Here is a 24,588-nt window from a genome sequence, read left to right on the forward strand (position 1 = left end):
CTCATAAAATGACCAGGCCTGCTATTCCCCAGGGAACAGTACATCCCAGCTTGTAAAATTCAACAGAAAACCATCACTTTGCTTAACACCACAGACCTTAGATCAGTGGTTCTCAAACTTTTTTGCACTGGTGACCCCTTTCACACAGCAAGCCTCTGAGTGCGACCCCCCCTCATAAATTTAAAACACTTTAAAAAAAATATTTAACACTATTATAAATGCTGGAGAGACATAGCAGGGTTTGTGGGGGGGGGGGGGGGGGGTGGAGGCTGATAGCTCGCAAACCCCCACGTCATAACCCCCAGTTTGAGAACCCCTGCCTTAGATATACTTCTAGTGAAAAAAAAAGAATGTGTATTATCAAAGAACAAATTTGAGTAATAGTAAGAATATTGGAAACAAATGGTTACTTATAAAACAAAATCATGACATGCTTTCTAGAGACTAATTTAACAAGTTACACTCGTATCTAAAGAAGCTGATCTCACGCAGGATTCACTCCAGCATTTTTAGCCAACTCTACTTGAGACCCCTTTTTCATAGAGCAAGAGTGCTGTTCTTTTTCTTTCTCAATGAAGGATGCATAGGCATCTTTTCTGCCCCAAAATATAATAAAGCAAACACCTTTGACGTGTTCCTCCAGATAAGGTTCTGTGCCCCTACTGTGTTTCTCTTCCTTTTGGTTTTCTGAAATTCTTTCTTGCAATCCTTCATTTGTATTCAGTGATGATGTAGCTGTGTCGGTCCCTGGATATATTAGAGAGACAAAGAGAGTGAGTAATATGTTTTATTGGAGCTGTTGCTGAGAGAGACAAGCTTTCAAGCCCTGCCAGAGCTCTTGTACATTTTCCAGACCTGAACTAAGGCCAGGTCCTTACTACAGACCTATCTTGGTATAACTATGTTGCTCAAGGGTGTGAAAAATCAAGAGCGTCTCTCATTGAGATGGATTAACTATGCTGACGGGAGAAGCTATTACGTCAGTGTAGCTGAATCTTCACTAAAGCTCTGTAGCACGGTACATGAAGACAAGCCCTCAGAGTGGCACAGCTAAATACACTAAACCATCTGTTCCACCTTGTAAACAGTTAACATATATCAAGAGACTGTTCAACGTGAAGTAACTCTTTAGCACCTCTCCAATCATAGGGGGAAAAGGAAGAGAAGGGGAGGTAGTAGGGGAGGAGTTAATGGATTATAGATTGTTGGAATAAGCCATAAATCCAGTGTCTCTATTCAGTCCATGATTTTTAGTGTCTAGCAAAGTTGTGAATTTGTCAGGCTTGTCTTTTGAAAGTGTGCAAGTTTCTTTTGAGGATAAGGTCGGAGTTTTCACAAAGGGTTCACCCACAGGTGACATGGTGTTTGTCTTTTATCATTTTCCTGTGTGAGTTCATTCAAGAGCCTAGCGATTGTCTAGCTTCACCCATATAGTCACTACTGAGGCAATTAGTGCACCGGAGAAGGTACACCACATGTTGTGATAGGTACATGTAGGACGTATGGATCTTGAAAGGTGTGTAGTGGAGGGTGTTGATCACTCTAGCAGTGGAGGTACATCTGAAGGTTTTGCATCTGTTGCTCTGACAGGGTCTGGTACTGCTTTGAGTTGGTGTGTCCTTGTTTGTGGGGAGCTTGTTTCTGATGATAAGCTTGAAGAGGAGGGTTCAGGAAAGTTTTTTCAGGATGTGGTTCCCATAAAGTATGGGTTGTAGTTGTTTGATACCCTGTATGTGTTCAAGAGTGAGGTGGTAGGTGGCAAGTAGGGGTGTACAGTCAGAGGGGTTTTATTTCTGTATTGAAGCAGATTCTCTTGGGGTGTTTGGGTTGTCTATTATATAATGCTATCTGCTTCTCTGGTGGAGCATCCTTGTTTGGTGAAGGCAGTTCTGAGAGTGTTCAGATGTATGTCCTGGACTTTTCTTGGAGCATATTCTGTGGTATCTGAGTGCCTGGCTGTAGGTAACAGATTTTTTTGGTGTATTTGGGGTGGAGAGACACACACACTCTCCCTCCGCCCTCCCCCTCCCCCCTTACACGGTATCTATATTTTCACAATGATATCGATGACCAGCATGACGCTGGCTTTCATTTGAGACCCCACGTGATATTCTTAAGTGAATCAGAATATACATACCAGAATCAGGAGATTCTTGTAATCCTTTGTACCTCCTTGCCAGTTGACATTGAGGTTCTTGGGTTACCTTGCAGTATTATACAATGCACGTTACATGATGGTGTGTCTGAATGTTCCAGTGGGCAAATTAAGCATAGCTTTCATTTATAGCACACACTATATTCCCAATAAACCAGAAGGTTGGCATTGTGGAAGATACTTGGTTATAGTCTTTGAAGGGTAAAACTGCAAATTGCATTTAGAATACAGCTTTTATACCTACATCTTTCCATTACCATAGTGTACAGGAGAGCATTCCTTTTAAAGGGAGACTTTCATGACGTAACTTTAAGAGAATCTTCACATAAAAAGCAATTTATATGGCCATATGTATCTGATTTCTTGGTTTTTGCTTACAGATATTGTCTCTAAGAGTATGTTTTCTCCCAGCTTCTCTTGCATGACTTGTTATGGTCCCTAAAGTAATATGATTCACGTCAGATAATTTTTGTTTACCTTAGTTGAAAAGAAAAACATAAAAGAATCATGATGAACTGATATTGTCAGACTTCAGCAATGACAAAACAACATACTTCAGTTGCTGAAGTTTCAAGTATCGGGGGTAGCCATGTTAGTCTGTATCCACAAAAAACAACAAGAAATCTGGTGGCACCTTAAAGACTAAGGGCAGGTCTACACTAACCCCCCAATTCAAACTAAGGTACGCCACTTCAGCTATGTGAATAACGTAGCTGAAGTTCGAAGTACCTTAGTTCGAACTTACCTCGGTTCACTCGCGGCAGGCAGGCTCCCCCGTCGACTTCACGTACTCCTCTCGCTGAGCTGGAGTACCGGAGTCGAAGGCGAGCACTTCCGGGTTCGACTTATCTCCTCCAGACAAGACGTGATAAGTCGAACCCAGAAGTTCGATTTGCTTGCCGCCGAACTACCGGGTAAGTGTAGACCTACCCTAACAGAGTTATTTGGGCATAAGCTTTTGTGGGTAAAAAAACCCTCACTTCTTCAGATGCATGGAGTGAAAGTACTGAAGTATGTATCTTAAATACAAGAACAGTGAGGCAATAGAATAAGTGTTCAGTGCAGGGGGATGAACATAGGTTAACTGGATATGTTTAAGGCCAGACTTTGCACCTACTTTTAAGACTGTCTTAAGATAATGAAAATGACTGTCATAATTCAGTGGGATGGGCTGATGATCCAGAAAGCCTATTCCAATTCATATTTAATTCTTGAAAGAACTGGTTAAGCAAGACAGACATGGAAAAAATCTCTTAATGCTATCACCTGCCTGATTTTAATTAATAATATGCTTGAATCAATAATAATAATAATAAAAAAACCCCACATCACTTATTACCCTAATACGAGTGTTATGGCTTTGGTTTATAGCTTTGGCTCTGACGTTATATGAGTAAAGTAGAATAGCATGTTATATGTATTTTTCAGAGTTGTAACTTCATGTTATTTGAGGATAGGATAACTTTTATAAAAGCACAGTGACATATCCAACCTATATGCAGTAATGGCTTTTCTATGCTCTCAACAGAACTGAAGAGATCGTTGTATGCGCTGTTCTCACAGTTTGGTCATGTAGTAGACATTGTGGCTTTAAAGACGATGAAAATGAGAGGACAGGCCTTTGTCATATTTAAAGAACTTGGATCATCCACCAATGCTTTGAGACAGTTACAAGGTTTTCCATTTTACGGCAAACCAATGGTAAGTCTTTTTAAGTCTTTTTTTTTTTTTTTTTTAATGGCACTAGGACAGTACAGTATTTTGCAACTGGGAATCAGATTTTTGTATTTTTTCTATCTAGAGTGTGTCTGCTATTTATTTTTCATTCATGTTATGTTTTTCTCTGTGTGAACATATCTATTCATGCATGTTTGAGGGGCAATGTGCTTAGCTTTCAGATAAGACTGCTTTACTCCAACATCATATTACTTTACATTTTTTAAATTAGAAGTCTAAATTTTGTATGTTTTCTAAATGAAGGCTTTCAATAATTTTTTCTGTGGCGGAGTAAAATTGTATGGCATTTGTGACAGACCCAGACCAGTGGGGTACAGGTGTCTGGTAGAGGGCAAATATACTGGTCACTGGATGAGTAGTTTTCTGTTCTCTGAGTGACCAGAGCAGGGGCTGCACTAGAGTAATCAGGAACCTGCTAGAACCTGTTAAGGCAGGCAGGCTAATTAGGACACCTGAAGCCAATTAAGAAGCTTCTAGAATCAATTAAGGCAGGCTAATCAGGGCACTTGGGTTTTAAAAAGGAGCTCACACCAGTTTGTGGTGCGAGTGTGAGGAGCTGGGAGCAAGAGGCGCAAGGAGCTGAGTGAGAGGGTGTGTTGCTGGAGGACTGAGGAGCACAAGCGTTATCAGACACCAGGAGGAAGGTCCTGTGGTGAGAATAAGGAAGGTGTTTTGAGGAGGCCATGGGGAAGTAGCCCAGGGAGTTGTAGCTGTCATACAGCTATTACAGGAGGCACTATAGACAGCTGCAGTCCACAGGGTCCTGGGCTGGAACCCGGAGTAGAGGGCGGGCCCGGGTTCCCCCCCAAACCTCCCAATTGACCTGGACTGTGGGCCCTTCCAAAGGGGAAGGTCTCTGGGCTGTTCCCCAACCCACATGGTGAATCTCTGAGGTAAGAAAATCCACCAATAAGCGCAGGACCCACCAAGATAGAGGAGGAACTTTGTCACACATTTAAATGCCTCCAGTTTGCCTTTTGTTTTTTGTCTTGTATAAGTCAAGTTTGTGTAGTGATGCCATAACATTTGGCTGCATTCACTTATGTTGAAGTTAAGCATTCTTAATTGTTCAATGTTATGTCATAATATTTCTACTTCATAATAAATATTGCTAATACTGAAAATGTTACGCTCTTCAGGATTACAAAATAAAGTTCAGAAGAATTTGTATAAGATGATAATGCTGGATACAAGTATTTGCACATTGTATAACTATGCATATGAGTAGTCCTTCAGTGGTTTTGTGTGTGAGAGAGTGCTTTTTTTCCTGTGTTGGTGAGCCTAGAAATCTTGATTTGCATGTGTCTTCCACCTATTTTTTGTAGTGTGGAGGAACACACAAACAAGGAAACTCTCTGTACAGAGAAATTTTTAATATAGTACACATAAACAGTTGTCTTTGCTGTGTGTGGAACACTTTGCAGTAGCTTGTCACTCTGTCTGCATCCACCTTCTCCATATGGGGGAGAGAACCAGTAGAATTCATCTGTGCATGGTGTGGGAATAGCCAGATATTTATGAAATTTTATAGTCTAGCAGAAAAACAGATGCTTAGACACCTGTGGTACATCTCTGAATTCTCCAAACTAAAAAGATAAAAGATCTAGAAGAGATACTTTATCCATCCTGTTCAGCTGAACACTTCAAAAATTCATGTGTTGAGAAATGCTTCAATGCTGATGATGGGTTCTGCTCAATAACTATCCAAAGCCCTGTGGACCAATGCATGTTCATTTTCATCATCTGAGTCAGATGCCAGCAGAAGGTTGATTTTCTTTTTCTTTTTTGGTGGTTCAGATGCGGGGAGGGATAGCTCAGTGGTTTGAGCATTGGTCTGCTAAACCCAGGGTTGTGAGTTCAATCCTTGAGGGGGCCACTTAGGGATCTGGGGCAAAATCAGTACTTGGTCCTGCCAGTGAAGGCAGGAGGCTGGACTCGATGACCTTTCAAGGTCCCTTCCAGTTCTAGGAGATAGGATATCTCCATTAATTTCTTCATCAGAGTGTTGGTCTTTTAAGACTTTGGAACGTATTTTCCTCACCTCATCCCTCTCAGATTTTGGAAGGCACTTCAGATTCTTAAACCTTGTGTTGAATGCTCTTGCTATCTTTAGAAATCTCCTATTGGTTTTTTCTCTCACTGCAGATTTGACAAAACACAAAGTGTTCTTAAATCGAACAGCTTATGCTGGGTCGTCCTCTGAGACCACCCATAACATGAAATATATGGCAGAATGTGGGTAAATCCATGGAGCGGGAGACATACAATTATTCCCCATGGAGTTCTGTCACAAATGTAATTAACACTTTATGTTTAAGGCGTGTCATCAGCATGGAAGCATGTCCTGTGGAATGGTGGTCGAAGCATGAAGGGGCATACGGATGTTGAGCATATTTGGCATGTAAATACCTTGCAACTCTGGCTACAACAGTGTAGTGTGAATGCCTGTACTCACTTTCAGATGACATTGTAAATGAGAATTGGGCAGCATTATCTCCTGTAAATGTAAGCAAACTTGTTTGTCTAGCGATTGGCTGAACGAGAAGTAGGACTGAGTGGACTTGTAGGTGCTAAAGTTTTACACAGTTTTGTTTTTGAGTGTAGTTGTTTTATAAAAAAAAAAAAAAAAAACCCAATTCTACATATGAAAGAGCAACTTACAAAATAGAGATTGCACTCCAGTACTTGTATGAGGTATTTTTCAATTTTCTTTCTTTTATCTTTCTTGCTGTGAAAGTATTTGTAATAAAAAATAATATAAAGTGAGCACTGTACACTTTGTATTCTGTGTTGTAATTGAAATAAATATTTGAAAATGTAGAAAAACATCCAAAAATATTTATAATAAATGTAAATTGGTATTCGATTATTGTTTAACAGTGCGATTAAAACTGTAATCATGACTAATTTTTTTTAATCTAATTAATTTGTTTTGTATTACTCTCTTGAGTTAACTGTCCTCTTCTTATTTACAATGTCACCAGAAAGTGAGAACAGGCATTTGCATGTACTTTCGTAGCCGGCATTGCAAGGTATTTACGTGCCAGATATGCTAAACATTTGTATGCTCCTTCATGCTTTGGCCATCATTCCAGAGGACATGCTTCCATGCTGATGACACGCATTAAAAATAATGTGTTAATTAAATTTTGACTGAACTCCTTGGGGAGAATTATGTCCCCTGCTCTGTTTTACCTGCATTTTGCCATCTATTTCGTGTTATAGCAGTCTCAGATGATGACCCAGCATGTGTTGTTCATTTTAAGAACACTTGCACTGCAGATTTCACAAAATGCAAAGAAGATACCAGTGTGAGATTTCTAAAGATAGCTATAGCAGTCTACCCAGGTTTAAGAATCTGAAGTGCCTTCCAGAATCTGAGAGGGACAAGGTGTGGCGCATGCTTTCAGAAGTTTTAAAAGAGCAACACTCGGATGCGGAAACTACAGAACCTGAACCACCAAAAAGAAAAATCAACCTTCTGCTGGTGGTATCTGACTGAGATAATGAAAATGAACATGCATCGGTCCGCACTGCTTTTGATTGTTATCAAGCAGAACCCATCATCAGCATGGATGCATGTCCCCAGAAATGGTGGTTGAAGCATGAAGGGACATATGAATCTTTAGCGCATTTGGCATGTAAATAGCTTGTGGCGCTGGCTACAACAGTGCCATGAGAATGCATATTCTCGCTTTCAGGTGACATTGTAAACCAGAAGCGGGCAGCATTATCTCCTGTAAATGTAAACAAACTTGTTCAGCCAATCGCTCAGACAAACAAGAAGTAGGGCTGGGTGGACTTGTAGGCTCTGAAGTTTTACATTTTAAGTGGAGTTATGTAACACAAAAATTCTACATTTGTAAGTTGCACTCTTATGACAAAGATTGCACTACAGTACTTGTATGAGGTGAATTGAAAAATGCTTATTTCTTTTGTTTATCATTTTTACATTGCAAATATTTGTAATAAAAAATAATATACGCTTTGATTTAAATTAGAACACAGAATACAATATATATGAAAAGGTAGAAAAAATAAAACATCCAAAATATTTAATACATTTCAATTGGTATTCTATTGTTTAACAGTGCAATTAAAACTGCGATTAATCGCAATTAATTTTTTTGAGTTAATCGTGTGAGTTAACAGTGCTTAATTGACAGCCCCAGTATTTTTTATAATTACTTTTCCAAGTACTTGCTTTAATTGCCATAGGGATGTTCAGTAATTGGGAATGGGATGGGAACTGGTCTACATAACTTCCTCTCTTCTATGCAGTCATCACATGAACCATCTCTCTACTAAAATGCTATTGACGTCCCCTTTCTTTTGCACCTTTTCAATGTCTTGCATCCTTAGTGGTGGTTTTGCCTTCCTTTTACTGTCTCCACTGCTAGTTTCCTGCCTCAAGTGTTTCCTCTCCTTTATTACTGGCAGTAAAGAAAGTTATGTCATAGTGACCATCTCCTTCCAGTTGCTCTAATCCAGTGGTTCTCAGCCTGCAGCCTAGCCAGCATACAGCTGCGGCCCCTGTGACATCCTCAGGGCCATATGGGTAGTATTGGATGTGGCCCACAATGGTAAATAGGTTGAGAATTTCCATTGCTGTAATCCATGCCTGGGGATATGAATTTGAACTGATTGCAGCATAGTAGCTTTCATATAAAAGAGAATTGTCCTATATTTCACACTATTCCTGTATTTCATTCTTATTCTTTTTTGTTCTCTTAAAAGTTCCGCTGTGACTAGTTTATAAACCTTCTTGGATACTTTAAGTGTTTGTTTAAAAACATGTCATTTAACCATCCTCCATCAACCTCTTCTATCTTTTGCATGTTTTAAACAAAAGTCGCTTTTGTAGTGAGTGCTCAGAATTAATTGGTGAATTCAGCATATTCTGTGGGTAGTTTCTATTACAGTTTTTAATGTAAGAAATTCTTGCAGGAATTCCAGTGTTCGGCTAGATATTTGGGGTCTTAATGAGGCTAGTGCAAGCTATTCAACGTAATGAACTATAAAATGTTCTGTTTTCTTGTTTAAACAGCGCATTCAGTATGCAAAAACAGATTCTGATGTGATTTCCAAAATGCGTGGTACATTTGCGGATAAGGAAAAGAGGAAAGAAAAGAAAAAGGCTAAATCTCTGGAGCAGTCAGCTAATGCAGCAAATAAAAAGCTTGGTCAGGTAAGTGGACTGTGTAAACCAGGGGTCAGCAACCTTTCAGAAGTGCTGTGCCGAGTCTTCATTTATTCACTCTCATTTAAGGTTTCGTGTGCCGGTAATACATTTTAATGTTTTTAGAAGGTCTCTTTCTATGAGTCTATAATATATAACTAAACTATTGTTGTATGTAAAGTAAATAAGGTTTTTAAAATGTTTAAGAATATTCATTTAAAATTAAATTAAAATGCAGAGCCCCCCGGACCGGTGGCCGGGACCCAGGCAGTGTGAGTGCCACTGAAAATCAGCTCGCGTGCCGCCTTCGGCACGCATGCCATAGGTTGCCTACCCCTGGTGTAAACCAAAACAAGATTCCTGACTTCTAGAACAAGTTTGAAGGGTTTTTTCTGCATGGAACAAACTCCTTTAATGGGATATTTACCTATAGTTTTAACAAGGAGGATTGTATTTTGGGGGAATGTACGTAAGATACTAATGTGCTTCCTGTAAACTGCGCCAAATTTGTTTCAATGTAAAAGTTTAATGGACTCATATTAATCATTAGACAAAGTTGCAAGGAATCTTGAGTGCAAAGGCCCCCAAACTGTTAAGAATCCAGTTCAATTTAGTTTACTAAAATGACAAACTTTTGGAATCTGTTCATTTTGCCTATCCACGTAGTGGATGAAGTCTTAATTTGTCACTGTCTGTTGTTCTTTCTTCAGCAAAGAATATTAGCTGTTACTGTGTTTTTTGTGTTTTTTTTTCCACCCTAACACAATGTTGAGGTATTCAAACTGTGAAAACTTTCAATGAACTTCCCTTTTTGGAAAGTATCAACGTCCTCTGTTTTGGTGAATATCCATTGGTTGTTCACTATAAATCCCAGAGAGAATCTTAAATTGCAAATATTTTTGTAAAAATATTAAAACTAGAAAACTGATCAGTTTAAAAGTGAAACAATTTAAGGGTAACCATTCATAACTTTTTTTTTTTTTGAGCAGCCTAGACCTTTTATGCCAATGCAAATTCTAGAGTGTCCTTTCTAATGCAACAGTTCTTTGAGTGCTTGCTCATGTCCATTCCATGTTAAGTGTGTGTGGTTGCTGCAGATTTTCCCCTTGATGGTATCCATCCGGCCAGCTCTAGTGCCATCTGATGCCGCGCATTCATGAGTCAGTATAAGGGGCCTAGCAGGCCCCGCACCCTCTCAGTTCCTTTTTACCATCCATGACGGTCGCTTGAACATCTCCTCTTGCCTCGGCAAAGAGTTCATCTAGTGGCGCTGTTATACCCTCCTTTCTTTGCAAGTTTAGTTACCTTCAATTTATTTCGTTTAGTAATAGTGTATAAAGTTAGGTCCCATAGCTGTTTACAGGGGCATCCTCTTCCCCTGCGACCGGGCATGCCCCTGTCTCTGGGCTTTAAACCCTATGCCTCCTGTGGCAAGCACATGCCGGTGACTGACCTGCACTCCAGATGTCTGAAGTGTCTGTGAGAGGCTCATGTGCGAGGAGCATTGCCATGTCTGCTGCCAGTTCAAGCCTTGTTCAAAAAGGGACACGGAGGCCAGACTAAGGTCCACTGATGGAAGTCACACTTAGGGGTAGGAGTCGAGCCAGTTGGACTTGGCACCGAGTACCTCGGCATCGGTGCGGAATGCTCTTCCGACTGCCTGTTTCTCGGCACCATTTCCCTTCACTGGTGTCGAGGAAGAAGTACAAGAAACAGTAGTCCGAGAGGGGATGCTCCTTGGAGCTGAGGAGGGACAAAAGTGGAGTGCAATCTACATCAGGCTACTCCTCTGTCCCTGCTCTGCAAGTGGCACCATCAACTCCGCCCTGCTCGCAGGTTCCGTTGAGTCTGATGCAGGGCCATCCACCAACACCGGGGGGGGGGGAAGTGGACATTGTGGCACCAGCAGGACTGTGGTGCTGTCCACCCCAGAGGTCTTTCCAGCGGCTAGGGACCTGATGACTCCCATGGCACCACCAATCCCAGCGGGGCAAGTTCCGACACCGGTGAGATCATCTTGCAGAAAGGAGCCTGTTTCCCTAGGCCCCTGCCTGGCAGCAGGTCCTCTGGTACTGACCCAGAGGGAAACTGCTGTTTGTTGGTGAAGACTTCCCCTCTCTGGCACTGATCCCTGAACCAGCGGCGCTGGCTGGAGGAAGCAAGGGGTACTCCCACCCCATGGTCTCCCCAACCTGACTTATCGTCAGAGTCATGCACCCAACCAAGGAACCATTACCAGTATTTGACCTACATCCTGTTGGATCTCAGTGCGCATGCCCCCTATAGCTGCCTGGCTCAGAGGTCAGTAGTGTATGCGGGTCCAGTAGAATCCATGGGCTTCCCCCAGATACTGGGACCACCTTTCAGCTGTTTGTACTCGGTGGCGTCTGAGAGAAGGGCCCCTTCTCTGTACACTCTGGTACCAAGCCCAATACCGATGCTCAGGACTTAGACCTGCATGAGTGGTTAGTGCAGAAGAAGAGGAAGGCCAAAGGAATCAAAGAAGCTGGACCCATTTGGTAGAAAGATTTATTCTGCTGGTGAATTACTGCTTCACATCTCCAATCAGCAGGCCTTGCTTGGCTGGTATGACTATAACATCTGGGATTGCAAGTCAGAATTCAAGGAGTTGCTGCCCCAAGAGTCCAGGTAAGAGTTCCCCACCCTGGTGGAGGAAGGGAAGACTATAGCCAAGGCCTCTCTCCAGGCTGCCCTAGATGCAACTGATATGGCGGCCAAAACAATGGCATCAGTGGTGGTCATGAGAAGATGCTCTTGGCTCCGATCTTTGGGGCTGCCACCGGAGGTTCAGCAGTCCATTCAGGACCTTCTATTTGAGGGAACTTCCCTCTTCTCCGAACAGATGCAAACCTCCATGGCCTGAAAGATTCCAGGGCTACCCTCAGATTCCTGAGCCTCTAATCCCCACACCTTCAGTGAAGCATTTCAGACCTCAGCCACTGGTCTGCTTCTTGGCTCTGCTGCCTCACCAAGACCCGTTTAAGAAAAACAGCAGGGCTTCTAAGTGTAGGCAAGCGCTCCCCTTTCACCTCGGCTTCATTGCACAGATATCTTCTGCTTGGGGCTTCATACTTTTGAAGGGGTGCCCAAGTGCATTATATCAGTTTCCATACCAGATCCTGTTCTCTCTTTTCTCCCCCCCCCCCCTTTGTTTTCAGACCGACTCTCCTATTTCAGTCCAGCATGGTCCCTCATCTTGGACTGTTTGGTGCTGAGTAGGATGGAGGAAATTTTATCTCACACACACCGCCCCCCTATACCCATCAATCTTCAGGGACACTTCTCACGAGCAACTTCTAGTCCAGGAGGTGCAAGCCCTCCTGTGGGAAGCGGCTGTAGAGGAGGTGCCTCAGAACTTGAGGGAAAGGATTTTACTCCTGCTGTTTCCTAATCCCAAAGGTGGTCTTCGATCCATCCTAGACCTGCGTTGCCTCAATAGTTATCTCAAGTAGCTGAGATTCCACATGGTTTCCCTGACCTCCTTTATCTCTCTTCCCCCCTCCCTCCCCCGGACAGATCCAGGGGACTGGTACACTGCCCTCAATTTGAAAAACATTTATTTCTACATCTTCATTTTCCAGGGCCACAGAAGGTTCCTCAGATTCATTGTAAACCAGACCCACTACCAATTCACTGGCCTTTCCTTTGGCCTGTTGGCAGTCCCTTGGGTTTTCAGAAAAAAGTCTACCCTTGCCTCAACGACTGGTTGGTCCAAGGCCCAGATGAAAGCCAGCATCAATTTGGTCCAACCTATCTTCGGAGTCCTGGGCCTATTGATAAATGAGCAAAAGTAAACTAGTCATCCCCATCCAGAGGATAGAGTTTGTCGGTGCAGTGCTCGATTCTGCCTAGGCCAGAGTCTTCCTCCCAGAGGTTAGCTTCTAGACAATGTTGGCTCTGATATCAAAGGTCAAGGCCAACCCTGTGATGACAGCCCATTTTTGCCTCAAACTTTTAGGTCACATGCCACATGCATTTATGTGGTACAACATGGAAGACTTTGCATCAGACCCCTTCAGGTTTGGCTGGCCTCAGTGTACTTGCCTGGACTCAGTGCTTACCGTTCCTGCCCCAGTCCTTGCCTCTCTCGACTGGTGGAGGGATCCCCGATCAGGGGGTGTGGGTGTTCCCTTTGTCGCTCCCCAAACAGCAGTATCCCTAATTTTGGACATATCCAGTCTAGGTTGGGGGCTTACCTCAAGCACCTTAGGGCCTGTGGTCCCAGGAGGAGCTCTCCTTGCATATAAACGTCAGAGCTCAGAGCGGCCCGCCTAGTGTGCCAGGTGTTCTTACCCCAGAATGCAGGCAGAGTTATGAGTGCTCATGGACAACATGGCAGCCACGTTTTACATCAACAGAGAGGAGTGCATTGCGCCACCCTGTCAAGAGGCCATTCGTCTGTGGGACTTCTGCGTGAAACACTCCATCCACCTTGAAGCTTCCTACCTTCCGGGAGCCTGGAACACTCTGAGAGATCATCTCAGCAGGTCTTTCTTCTCTCACCATGAGTGGTCTCTTCACCCTGGTGTAACCAGATCCATCTTCCAGCTGGGGTGTTTCCTCATGTAGACCTGTTCACAACCAAGCAGAACAGGAAATGTCAGCAGTTTTGCTCTCTGCATGGTCATAACCCAGGTGCTCTCTCAGATGCCTTCCTACTCCTGTAGACAAAGCTTCTGTTCTACGCGTTTCCCCCCCTCATTCCTCTGGTACACAAGGTCCTTCTGAAAGTCAAGCGAGATAAAGCAAGGGTTATTCTTATTAGCCCCTGCATGGCCGCACCAACGCTGGTTCGTTCGGCACCCTACTGGATCTGTAAGTAGCAACCCTATTGTTGCTTCTGCCCCTCTCAGACCTGATCTTGCAAGATCATGGCTGTTGGCTCCACCTGAACCTCAAGGCCCTCCACCTGACTGCAGGGATGATCCATGGTTGAATCCAGCAGTGATGGCCTGTTCAGAACAAGTCCACCAGGTCTTGCTAGATAGTAGGAAACCATCTACTACAGTGACTCCACTAGCCAAGTGGAATTGTTTCTCGGTGTTGTCTTCCCAATGAGGCCTCTCACCAACTCAGTCACTCCTCCCATCAGTACTAGAATACCTGCTTTATCTGAAATAGGGCCTAGCTATTTCATCGGTCAAGGCGCATCTAGTAGCAATCTCAGCCTTCCATCCTCTCATGGACGGTAGGTTGGTCTTCTCACATGAGATGTCCATTCACATATTCAAGGGATTAGGGAGACTTTACCCTCAAATTCGTGAACCTATCCCACCCTAAAGCTGGTCCTGTCAAGACTCCTGGGCCTGCCCTTTGAACCGCTGGCATCATGCCCTCTCATCTCTCCTGGAAGGTCACCTTCCTGGTAGCAGTTACTCGGCCAGGAGGATCTCAGAAATCAGGACCCTTTTGTCAGAACCCCTATATATGGTGTTCCTTAAGGACAAGGTTCAACTGTGCCCCCACCCAGCGTTCCTCCCAAAGGTGGTCTCGCAGTTTTATAGTAACCAGGCTATTTTCCTGCCTGTTTTCTTCCCAAAACTGCACAAGAATATGGAGGAGTGGTGTCTCCTGGCCTTTTAAATTGAGAGATGCACCGTAGCCTTCTACAGTGAGAGAACCAAACTGTTCCATAAATCTATGCAGCTCTTGTTGGCAGTAGCAGACAGGATGAAAGGCCTAATGGTTTCGGTCCACACAGTTTTTCATACTGGATCCCTTCCTGCATTCATATGTGCTATGAGCAGGCAGGTGTCCTACCTCCTGCCATCTTGACAACCCATTCATGAGAGCTCAGGCTTCATGAGTGGTGTTTCTGGCTCAGATCCCAATCCAAGACATTTGCAGAGCAGAGACCTGGTCATCGGTACATACTTTCTCCTCCTTCCAACTACACCATCACCCAGCAGGCTAGGGCTGATGCCAAGTTTGGTAGAGCAGTGTTGCAATCTGCATGTCCATGAACTCCAAGCCCACCTCTGCAGGTAACGCTTGGGAGTCACCTAATGGGGAATGGAAATGAGCAAACACCCCAGGGGGAGGAGTGGGGTGAAATTACTAACCTTTCTGTAACTGTTTTCTCTGAGATATGTTGCTCATGTCCATTCCATGATCCACCCTTTTGCCTCTCTGTCGGAGTTAGCTAGTAAGAAGGAACTGAGAAGGTGCAGGACAAGTAGGACCCCTCATACCAGTGCATAGTCAGATCAACAATGTAACAATCAAAATTCTTTATCTTCTGATATAGAAAACAAATAAGAAATTTCTCCCCAACTACCCCAAAATTGGGTCCAACTCCAATTACATAAATATGTTTAGATGATCATGATGGTCCCTTCTGGGCTTATAAACTCAGACTTTAAGCAGTAGTAGTACTAGCAGTACCCAAAACATAGTCTGCGGACTTCTAGTGATCCCCAGACCACTTGCTAATGGTCTGTGGAGAAGTGGTTGGTCACATGGGGCCGCTTGTCTTACTTTGCAGCTGAGAGAAACAGAAGATATGAGGGAAGACAAAATGAACAAAAGTAGGAAGTGTGATTAACTTTTTTCAGAGATTACTTGCTGATCTTTAACGTTAAGTAAAAATACACAAATACTTTCACAATATTACTCTGCAGTGTGTAATAATTGCTGTAGTTGCACCTAAGCATTATGCAATAACAAATGGGAGGGGAGCTGGTCCACGCAATCGCAGATGGGAATGGAGTTGGCCCATAAGACAATATCTCCATTAAGAGGTGGTCTGCACTGGAGAAGTTTACTAATGCCTGTATAATGGAAAACACCAAAATTAAGAATAAACAGTAAATTCTGTAGATAAGAGTTTTGGTAGGTGTTGTAGAGCTTTTGTTGCCTTAACTTTGCCACCATTTTGAAATCATTTAAAGAACTCAAATATTGATTTTGAATTTGTGCTGGAGGAGTTTATGGATTTATCTGTACCTCAGTCAGAAAGCATGTAGTGCTATCTTCAACAGAGCCATGTTTAGAAACACTGGAAAAAATACTTTTTCCCTGTCTGTGGAATCCACCTTTTCAGGAGGCAGATGGAATACAATAGTTTGCCATATCTACCGATTCACCTTTAGAATCTATTCCGACCTAATGGCTGTGTCTTCTCCAGCAGTCTGGTGGGGGTTTAAAACCCAGTGGCTTCATGTTTCCCACCAGCAACTATTCTGCAAACTATAAACCGTCCATGGACCACAGTTTAGGAAACAGTGACTTAAGATTGAAAGGTTGGTTAGGATTAAGATGCTCTCTCAGGCTCCTTGAAAACTAAATGGATATATGCTTTCAAATTGAAAATTATAGAAAACTTTTCATTGCTGATTTTTGGTAAAATCATGTTTTTCTAACACTGTTTAATCTCCCAGGGAACAACACAGAATTCTTTGAATGTCCAAGGGACTTCGTCACAGAATCAACAGGTAATTCTTATTAGTTTATTTATTCCTGCCATTACTTTCTCTGTTTTGAGAATTAGCAGGAAGAGAGAGCACTAACCAAACATCATTTAATATTTGTGTTATACAATAGAACTCCAGTATTTAAAAAAGCGCATTTGACTAGTTTAGAATTGTTTTAAATTGGACTTTGGTGGGGAATTTCTGCAGTACATAGAATGAGTTCTTTGTACATGCTCTGAATTTTGTGTTACACACACACCCCACCCACCCACCCACCCTTAACTGGCATGTATGGAGAGACAGCTGCTATTACAAACTTCAGGCCTGATCTTTATTTTTTTCCCCAGTTCCTTTATTTCACAATTCCAGTGGGATAAAGGGGGAAGAAACAGTCTCTGGAGAATACCCCCAGTATATGGGATTTTATTGGATGCTATAGAACTGTCCGAACACCTATATGTTGTCCTCTGAATAGTCCCTTAATGTAGAGGGTGTATTGGAGAATAGAGGCGGTGTGGCCAGAGCACCTCCAGATGACCTCAGGCAGCTGTATGTGTTTGAGCTGCCTCAAGGCTGCTCTCACATAGATTGGGAGTTGAGTAGGCCCCTTAACATGGCCAAGAATTCAAAGAGGCCAAAAATTGCGGAAAGCTATTTTTGTGCGCTCGCGCTCTCTCTCTCTCTCTCTCTCTCTCTCTTCCCTTCCCCCCCCTCCCAGTTCTTGTGCCAATTGCAAGGATCGAGAATTGGACCCAGTGTCTTTGTTGGAATTGTTGTCCCCTCTCTGCAATTGAGGAATTTAATATATATCTTCATAAGAAGCATGGCCAGAAAAGTGTAACTGACAATGCTGAATGTTCAGGTCTCTGTACAGCCTTCTCCCTTCAAAGTTGCTGACTTTGTAACTAGTTGTAACACCTGGCTTATTCTTCTCAGCTGAAGGGAATTACCTAATTATACTAAAGCCAAATAAAGTAGATACTTTGCTGATCCCTGCCATTGAGATATCTCCCTGTTCACTTGAGAAGGTACTGAACTGCTATATGCAAAGTATCAGCAAATCTGTCTATAGCAGTGAATATTCAGTGGGCCACTGAAGCAACATTAGGAAGTATACATATCTTCAAATAGAATGGTTACTCCCTCGACTTTACTACAGCACGCTGTTCAAAGCTGGTAATTCTATGGAAGTGACAACTGACATGGTCAACTATCTTTTTAGATATTTATGCCTTTTTAAAATTAGCAGTTCTACATGCTTACGGTGAATGAATTTGAAATACCTCTGTCCCCCAACTTACTGCATCTCTTGATATTATACTATTAACCTACTAACACTGATAGCAGAGAAAATGGACCAATTTAAAAATGTACTAAAGGGATTGTGAAAGATACAGTTTAGCCAATAAGTGACTGAAGTCTAAACCAGTCTTATGAGGAACATTAACAGTATGTTAGTTTCTTTCCAGTAGTTTTAGTGGAAGTATACAGAAAGTAGATGAGTGCTATTTCTATTTTGCATGACTTATTGAATTATGTTCTTCTGTTATTGTAGGTGCCTGATAATCCACCAAACTATATACTCTTCCTTAATAACTTGCCAGAAGAGACAAATGAGATGATGCTGTCTATGCTATTTAATCAGTAAGTTGTGTATATAAAAATTTTTTCTCCTTTCATTCTCCATTATATGCACACACACGTTTTCCTCAGCCCTGACCTGTAGGGGATACTTAACAATATGAGAGTTCAGTCTTGGGTCCAGTTAATCCTTGGCCTTACTGCTGAAAATACAGCCATGTAAATTGTGGTGGCTCTTTAATATGGACACCTGCCTATTAGGAACTAGAGAGACAAGGTGGGTGAGGTAATACCTTTTATTGGACCAGCTTCTCTTGGTGAGAGGGACAAGTTTCAGGTCAGACCTGAAGAAGAGCTCTGTGTAAGCTCGAAAGCTTGTGTCTCTCACCAGTAGCAGTTGGTCCAATAAAAGATATTACCTCACGTACCTTGTCTCTCTAATATCCTGTGACCCACACAGCTACAACAGCACTGCATACAACATTAGGATCTAGCTCAATTCATGTAGACCACCTATACCCATCAGATGGTTATGACTCGCAACCAATCTGGGTTAGAGTTCAAGCTAGTGACTTTGAGGTGAAAGACTCCACAATCACAGAAATGAGTATAGACGTTATATGATTTAAGTCAATCGCAAAGTTTTGGAAGCTCAGCTCCACCTTTGGGAAGATAAACCCACTTTCCTCCTCCTTGCAACCATCATTTGGTTTTTAAGGTCAACTTATCTTACCAAATACATCTTTCTCATCCTGGCTAGTCTTTCATGTGGCCTCAGGAATATACAACCCACTGTCTTGGGCATGTTATAGAGCTTCATAATATGATCCTCCTCCGTTCTTATACAATAAATATTAACATTTTTAAACTGTCATTGGTATTTGAGTTAGCATTCAGTGAAATTAATGGGGAATTTCACATCTTGGTCCTCTTATTTCAGGCTCTCTGCAAACGCAGGCAGATGTCGCTGCATCATTTTAATTTGCTTCTTGTTTTGAAGGCTTTCTTTGCAACCATAACAGCTAAACACTTCATTTTTAAACAAATGAAAGCTGAGACTGAATTGAAAGTATTGTACATGCTTTCTGAGACTTGGGGTGTGCTCCGAACTTTGTTTTGCTCATGAATAATTTGTCTGTTTTCCATTCTCATTTGTCTTACAGTGACACTGTTTGTTTCTTCCTCCCCTCCATTTCCTCACTTTCTAAATAACTTAAATGGCTACATGAATTTACTCCATCTGCTCAGAAAATTCACTACTGGGTTGAGATTGACTTTGGAAAGTTTCAGCAATTAAGGAACAATTTACAGTTATAAGCACTTGCACATGGGGTTATAATCTATATGAAATTGTAATGATAGTCTTTGCTGTACTGTGGTCCAGGAATAGGAAATGTTACTTAAATAACTTTAAAGTATTAATCTACTATAGCAATGATACTCCACATATGCTGCTTTGGGTCTGGATATGTAGTTCTTGGGGAATCTTTGAATTTCAGTGGAGCCATTCTTGGTATCATCCAATGCAGCATAGGGATTGAAGAGAATGGAAGTACCACGTTCCCTCAGGGGAAGCAGGAAGGTGTGGAGAGTGGGGAGGAGATGGAAAACATCCTTCCTAGGATCCCTGTGTCATGGGAAGAAAGCTCCATATGATGGTCTATCAGAATAGTATGACATCCTGACTTTGCTTGCTTGATGTTTTTGCCCTAATGCCTCACACATAATGGACCAATGACCATGTAACCTCATGCTGCTGCAGATATGACAACTGCAGTGTAGAGAATGCCTTGCTGTGATTGAGTTTCTCTGCCACTTCATTCACTAGTCAAGTAGCTTCTCATTTCCTTACAAATGAGAACTACTGCGCTACTTTTAAATGTGTTACTAGTAGTGACTGAATGTTATAGTATTGGGTGCTTATGATAAGGCTTAACAGTTGCTTGAGAGATTTACCATCCAATATAAATCAATGTAATTTTATCTGACTGACTTCTCCTTTGTTTTAAAGGTTCCCTGGATTCAAAGAAGTACGTTTAGTGCCTGGGAGACATGACATTGCTTTTGTGGAGTTTGAAAATGAGGGACAGGCGGGAGCTGCTCGTGATGCTCTTCAAGGGTTCAAGATTACTCCATCCCATGCAATGAAAATCACTTATGCTAAGAAATAACCATGGATGTTATCTTAAAAGAACTGTTTTGTATAATATGATACAATTTTAGTTGGCCAGAAAGGTGGTATCTTCTTTTGAAGAAGAGTAAGGAGACATTTGTGTAAAACTGTAAGGGTTACTCAAGTAGGACAACTGTAGACTTCCACATCTGGTGGATAGTAACTTGCTGTGCTGAAATCCTAACTTCGTAAAAATAAATGCTATTTTTATTTTGTTGAAGCTATGATCTTGCATCATCTGTTTTATTGGCTAACGATTTTCCTACTGATGTTTCACTGTCTCAGAAGAGACTGGTTTAAAAAAAAAAAAGCGTAACTTTGGAACAAGAATGATGGAAACAGGAATACCAATATATTTGGATTAAATACAGTATCCTATTTACACTGTTTTCAGTTTGATTGAAAAACAAAGCTGTTTCTTTGATAAGGAGTTCAGGCTCTTGTAGCCAAAGGAACCAAGAGGGGAGTGGTGATTCTCCAGTCCCTGATAGCAGGTGGAGAGTAGGGAGCAAAGCATGTCACTGGTGGCTTCATCCCCTGAAACTGTGATACGTGTAGAAAAGGAATTTGTGGGCTGGGTGGGGCAGGGGAAGGTGTGCAGGTGATAGTTTAGGTCTTTTGCTTACTTTCCTATTCTTGTCTGTCTGATCCTTATCTTGTTTCTAATGATCCTGGAGTCTGTAATGGCAAGGTGGTTTAGGGGACCTTTCTGGTACTCTATAAAGCTGCTGCAGGATAGCCTGATGGTGCATGCAGCCTCGTCTCTTGTTAGGTAGGATTTCCTGAATCCCATTTTATTTCAAACCATTGTGACTAAAATAGGAACTTGGATTCAGTTTTTTTTAATACATGACATTAAGGGCTTGTCTTCACTACCAGGGTAAACTGACCTACCGGTAAGTTATGCTACTCCAGCTATGTAAATAATGTAGCTGGAGTCGATGTAGCTTAGGTCGACTTACCAGGGTGTCTTCACTGCACTGCGTCAACAAGAGACACTCTCTGGTTGACTAACCTTACTCTTCTCGGGGAGCTGGAGTACCAGAGTTGACCAGAGAGCACTCTGCCATCGATTTAGTGGGTCTTTAGTAGACCCGCTAAATCGACACCCACTGCATCGATAGCAGCAGTGTGACTACAAGCCTCTATACACCATCACTGTAAGGTCCTAAATGAACTGCGTGTTAAAGTGCCAGCCTGGGACTTGTGAGACCCAGGTTCAATAAGTTGATTTGTCACAGACTTTGTGACTCTTGGGCAAGTCACTTAGCCTCTTTATGCCTCAGTTCCCCATCTGTAAATTGGGGATAATAGCACTTCTGTATCTCATGGGAATGTTGTGAGGGTAAATACATTAAAGACTGTGAAAAGAAGAACAGGAGTACTTGTGGCACTTTAGAGACTAACAAATTTATTAGAGCATAAGCTTTCGTGGACTACAGCCCACTTCTATGCTCTAATAAATTTGTTAGTCTCTAAGGTGCCACAAGTACTCCTGTTCTTCTTTTTGCGGATACAGACTAACACGGCTGCTACTCTGAAACCTGTCATTAAAGACTGTGAGGTGTTTAGATAGCATGAATGGGGATCATACAGGGGTACAGCATTTATTGTACAAGAAAAGCTAAAGCACTTTTCTAGACCAAGTGAATAAAAAAACCTAATTAAAATACACATTTATATTCTGGATGAAACCTGCACTGGAACTGTTGGGAATTTGTACTGTAGACTTTCCTGGACATTCAGACCCTAGTCAATGTAGATCTGGACAAACAGATGTCAGACTTGCCTTCAGCTCTCCCCACACCTTTAACTTCTGGACCTATTAGACCACTAAAATACTTTGGATAAGGGTGAATGAGTCGGGCGTAGGTTTTTGGTAGGATTTTTTTGTGGGGAGGAAGGGGCAGCCCAGGTCTGTGCTATTGTTTCTGATCCAGGCACCAGCTACTCTGAGGACTACGCCCTTAACAACCAAAATTAACGTGGTACCTTTAGTGAATAGACTGAACCTACCTGCTCCCAAACCAAATCTGCACCATAATTGCTATTTTGACCAAAACTTAGCATCTTCAGGAGAGCATGAAGCCACTTTAGAACAAGACACATTCACTCTTTGTATGCTTCTTGATTTGATATTGGTATATAAAAAATGCTGTGGAATAGGAGACTGTGCTATATTTCAGTAGGACCTATAGTGATCTGTATATAAAATCTCATTTTGTTAAAGGAGACTCCAATGGGAGGATTTTTCACTTTCCACCCCAAAGTAAATTGCAAAATTCCTCTTTTAATAGTATATTCCTACTTCCCATATCTTTTGCAGTAATTTTACTTGAGCATACACGATTGAAAGTTCCACTTAGCAATTACTGACCTAAGACAACTGGTAGGCTGCATATTTGCCATGAATGTCTGAGTAACTTTTTTTTCTGGTGTAGTTTTTTTCAAAAGGGCAGGAGGACATTTTTGTAGGTGCCCTAATTCTGAACTAGGGATTCTGCCACCTTTTTGATGTGCATGTAATGGAGTCTCCCATATGGTCTAGCATTTAGACCAATCCATGGTACATAATTTGGGAAGGAGTGTGCTGAGGTACAACAAAGAGCAGCTAGATGTCAACTTCATGTTGAGATGGAGAGCAAGGCAACAGCCGGAAGATCTGGGAGAATGTAATTAACATAATCAGAATATTACAAGGTCATAATGTTAGAGACAAGGTGGGTGAGGTTATATTGTTTATTGGATCAACCTCTATTGGTGTGAGAGAAAAGCTTTTGTGTGTGGCTCGAAAGCTTGGCTCATCAACAGAAGCTGATCCAATAAAAGATATTAACTCACCCACCTTGTCTCTCTAATACTGACACAGCTACAATCACACTGCAAGGAGACAGTATTAACATTCCTACTTTATGAAGAATCCCATAGGATTTGTAATAACTAGCTGACAGTCACTGCTGTTTTGTTCCTTACCTGAAAAACGGCACGTTTATCAGCATGGGGGGGGGCCACCTGAGGCATTGATTCAGTACTGACTCTCCCAACAGTGCCACATAATCACTTGCCAAACTATCCGGTGTACCTAGGTCAGTGATCTCCCCTGCAAGTACTGAGCTGGCTTAGTCTTCCATTACTTGTGAGAACGGTGGGGATCATAGAAGTAGGTGGTATGACTGAAGGCCACTGTTCTCTTTATCATCACCTTTTTCTTCCTATGTATCATACTGAATTTTAAACGTGCTGACCTTTAAAATGCTGTCTTCAAGGAGTAGAGATCAATCTGTTACAACATACGCAGGTCAGTGCCTCAAGTGCACAACTTCTCCAGTGTGAGTCCAGTTATGCAACAGCGTGCTGAGAGATTTTCAGGGAGGAATGTGATTCTACGCTCGCATGCAAGACGTGACCTCACACATACGGTGGGTGCAAGGTCATGCTGTGGTGAGGATACTGCAGTTATGTAAATTAGGATGGAAAAAGGTTGTTCTGGCATAAGCTGTTAAATAGGTTTGCTTTTTAACCCAATGAAATTAAAGCTTTGTCCACGCTATGAATATGCAGGGCCTAAATTTCAAATGTAATTTGCTGATGCACAGAGCCTTTCACTGAGATTCAACTATCTGTGCCACTGACTAGGTTTACTTATATTTTCAGTAGTGCCTAAATGTTATACCAATAGAATAAAATCCAGCAGGATCTTATTAAGAGGGGATAAGGCAAAGATGCACATTTATTGTAAATATACTGATAAAGCAAAAGATAAAAGTAAACAATGTTGTTTGACTACTTATTTCTTATACATACACATACATATATAGAGAGAGGTTCATTCACACAATCATTTATTCAAGTTCTGTATAGGTGTTATAGTTACCAGCCTAGAAGTTGCTCATGCCAAGTTACTGGCCAGATATCTTGGTCATGAGGATGGAGCCGAGTCTGTGTCAGGTGCACCTGATGCTCCTGGAGGCTGGCAGCAGAACCAGAGACTCAAAGTCATCAGTCTTTAGAGTCCATTCTTATAGGAATTAATTCCTATGTTAGTCTATGGGAGCTGTTTCATCCTGCTGTTGCTGACTCAATCAGCAGATGGCACATTCCTGTCCAAAGTGGCACATTCCTGGTGGCTCCACACTGTCCAAAGTTTGTTGTTTCTCATCCTTCCAGGTGATGGGGTGGATCCCAGTTTACCCTCCGGGGGTTGTTTGGTGGTCCTACTTGACACATTATTCGGCCGATGGAGACTCCCTTTCTAGGCTGGCACCTCCCTAACCATTCATGTACATCAAGCATTCATTAACATACATTTCATATCTTAACCATATTTTAA

General features: G+C 42.1%; 1 protein-coding gene across 10 annotated transcripts in view; it reads left to right on the plus strand.

The window, feature by feature from the left end:
• The window catches only part of SNRPB2 (small nuclear ribonucleoprotein polypeptide B2), a 25,446-nt gene extending 4,964 nt beyond the window's left edge, over positions 1–20,482 (plus strand). For all 10 annotated transcript variants that reach the window (XM_065589667.1, XM_024099838.3, XM_024099839.3 and 7 more), the window contains exons 3-7: positions 3,684–3,856; positions 8,940–9,080; positions 16,472–16,525; positions 18,060–18,148; positions 20,097–20,482. In XM_065589667.1, coding sequence (XP_065445739.1) covers positions 3,684–3,856; positions 8,940–9,080; positions 16,472–16,525; positions 18,060–18,148; positions 20,097–20,256 — 617 coding nt within the window. In that variant the 3' untranslated portion in view covers positions 20,257–20,482. The remainder of the gene's footprint in view (positions 1–3,683; positions 3,857–8,939; positions 9,081–16,471; positions 16,526–18,059; positions 18,149–20,096) is intronic.
• The last annotated feature ends 4,106 nt before the right edge of the window (positions 20,483–24,588 follow it).

Source organism: Chrysemys picta, chromosome 3 (assembly GCF_011386835.1).
Source record: "Chrysemys picta bellii isolate R12L10 chromosome 3, ASM1138683v2, whole genome shotgun sequence".
In the NCBI taxonomy this organism is placed as follows: domain Eukaryota; kingdom Metazoa; phylum Chordata; order Testudines; family Emydidae; genus Chrysemys; species Chrysemys picta.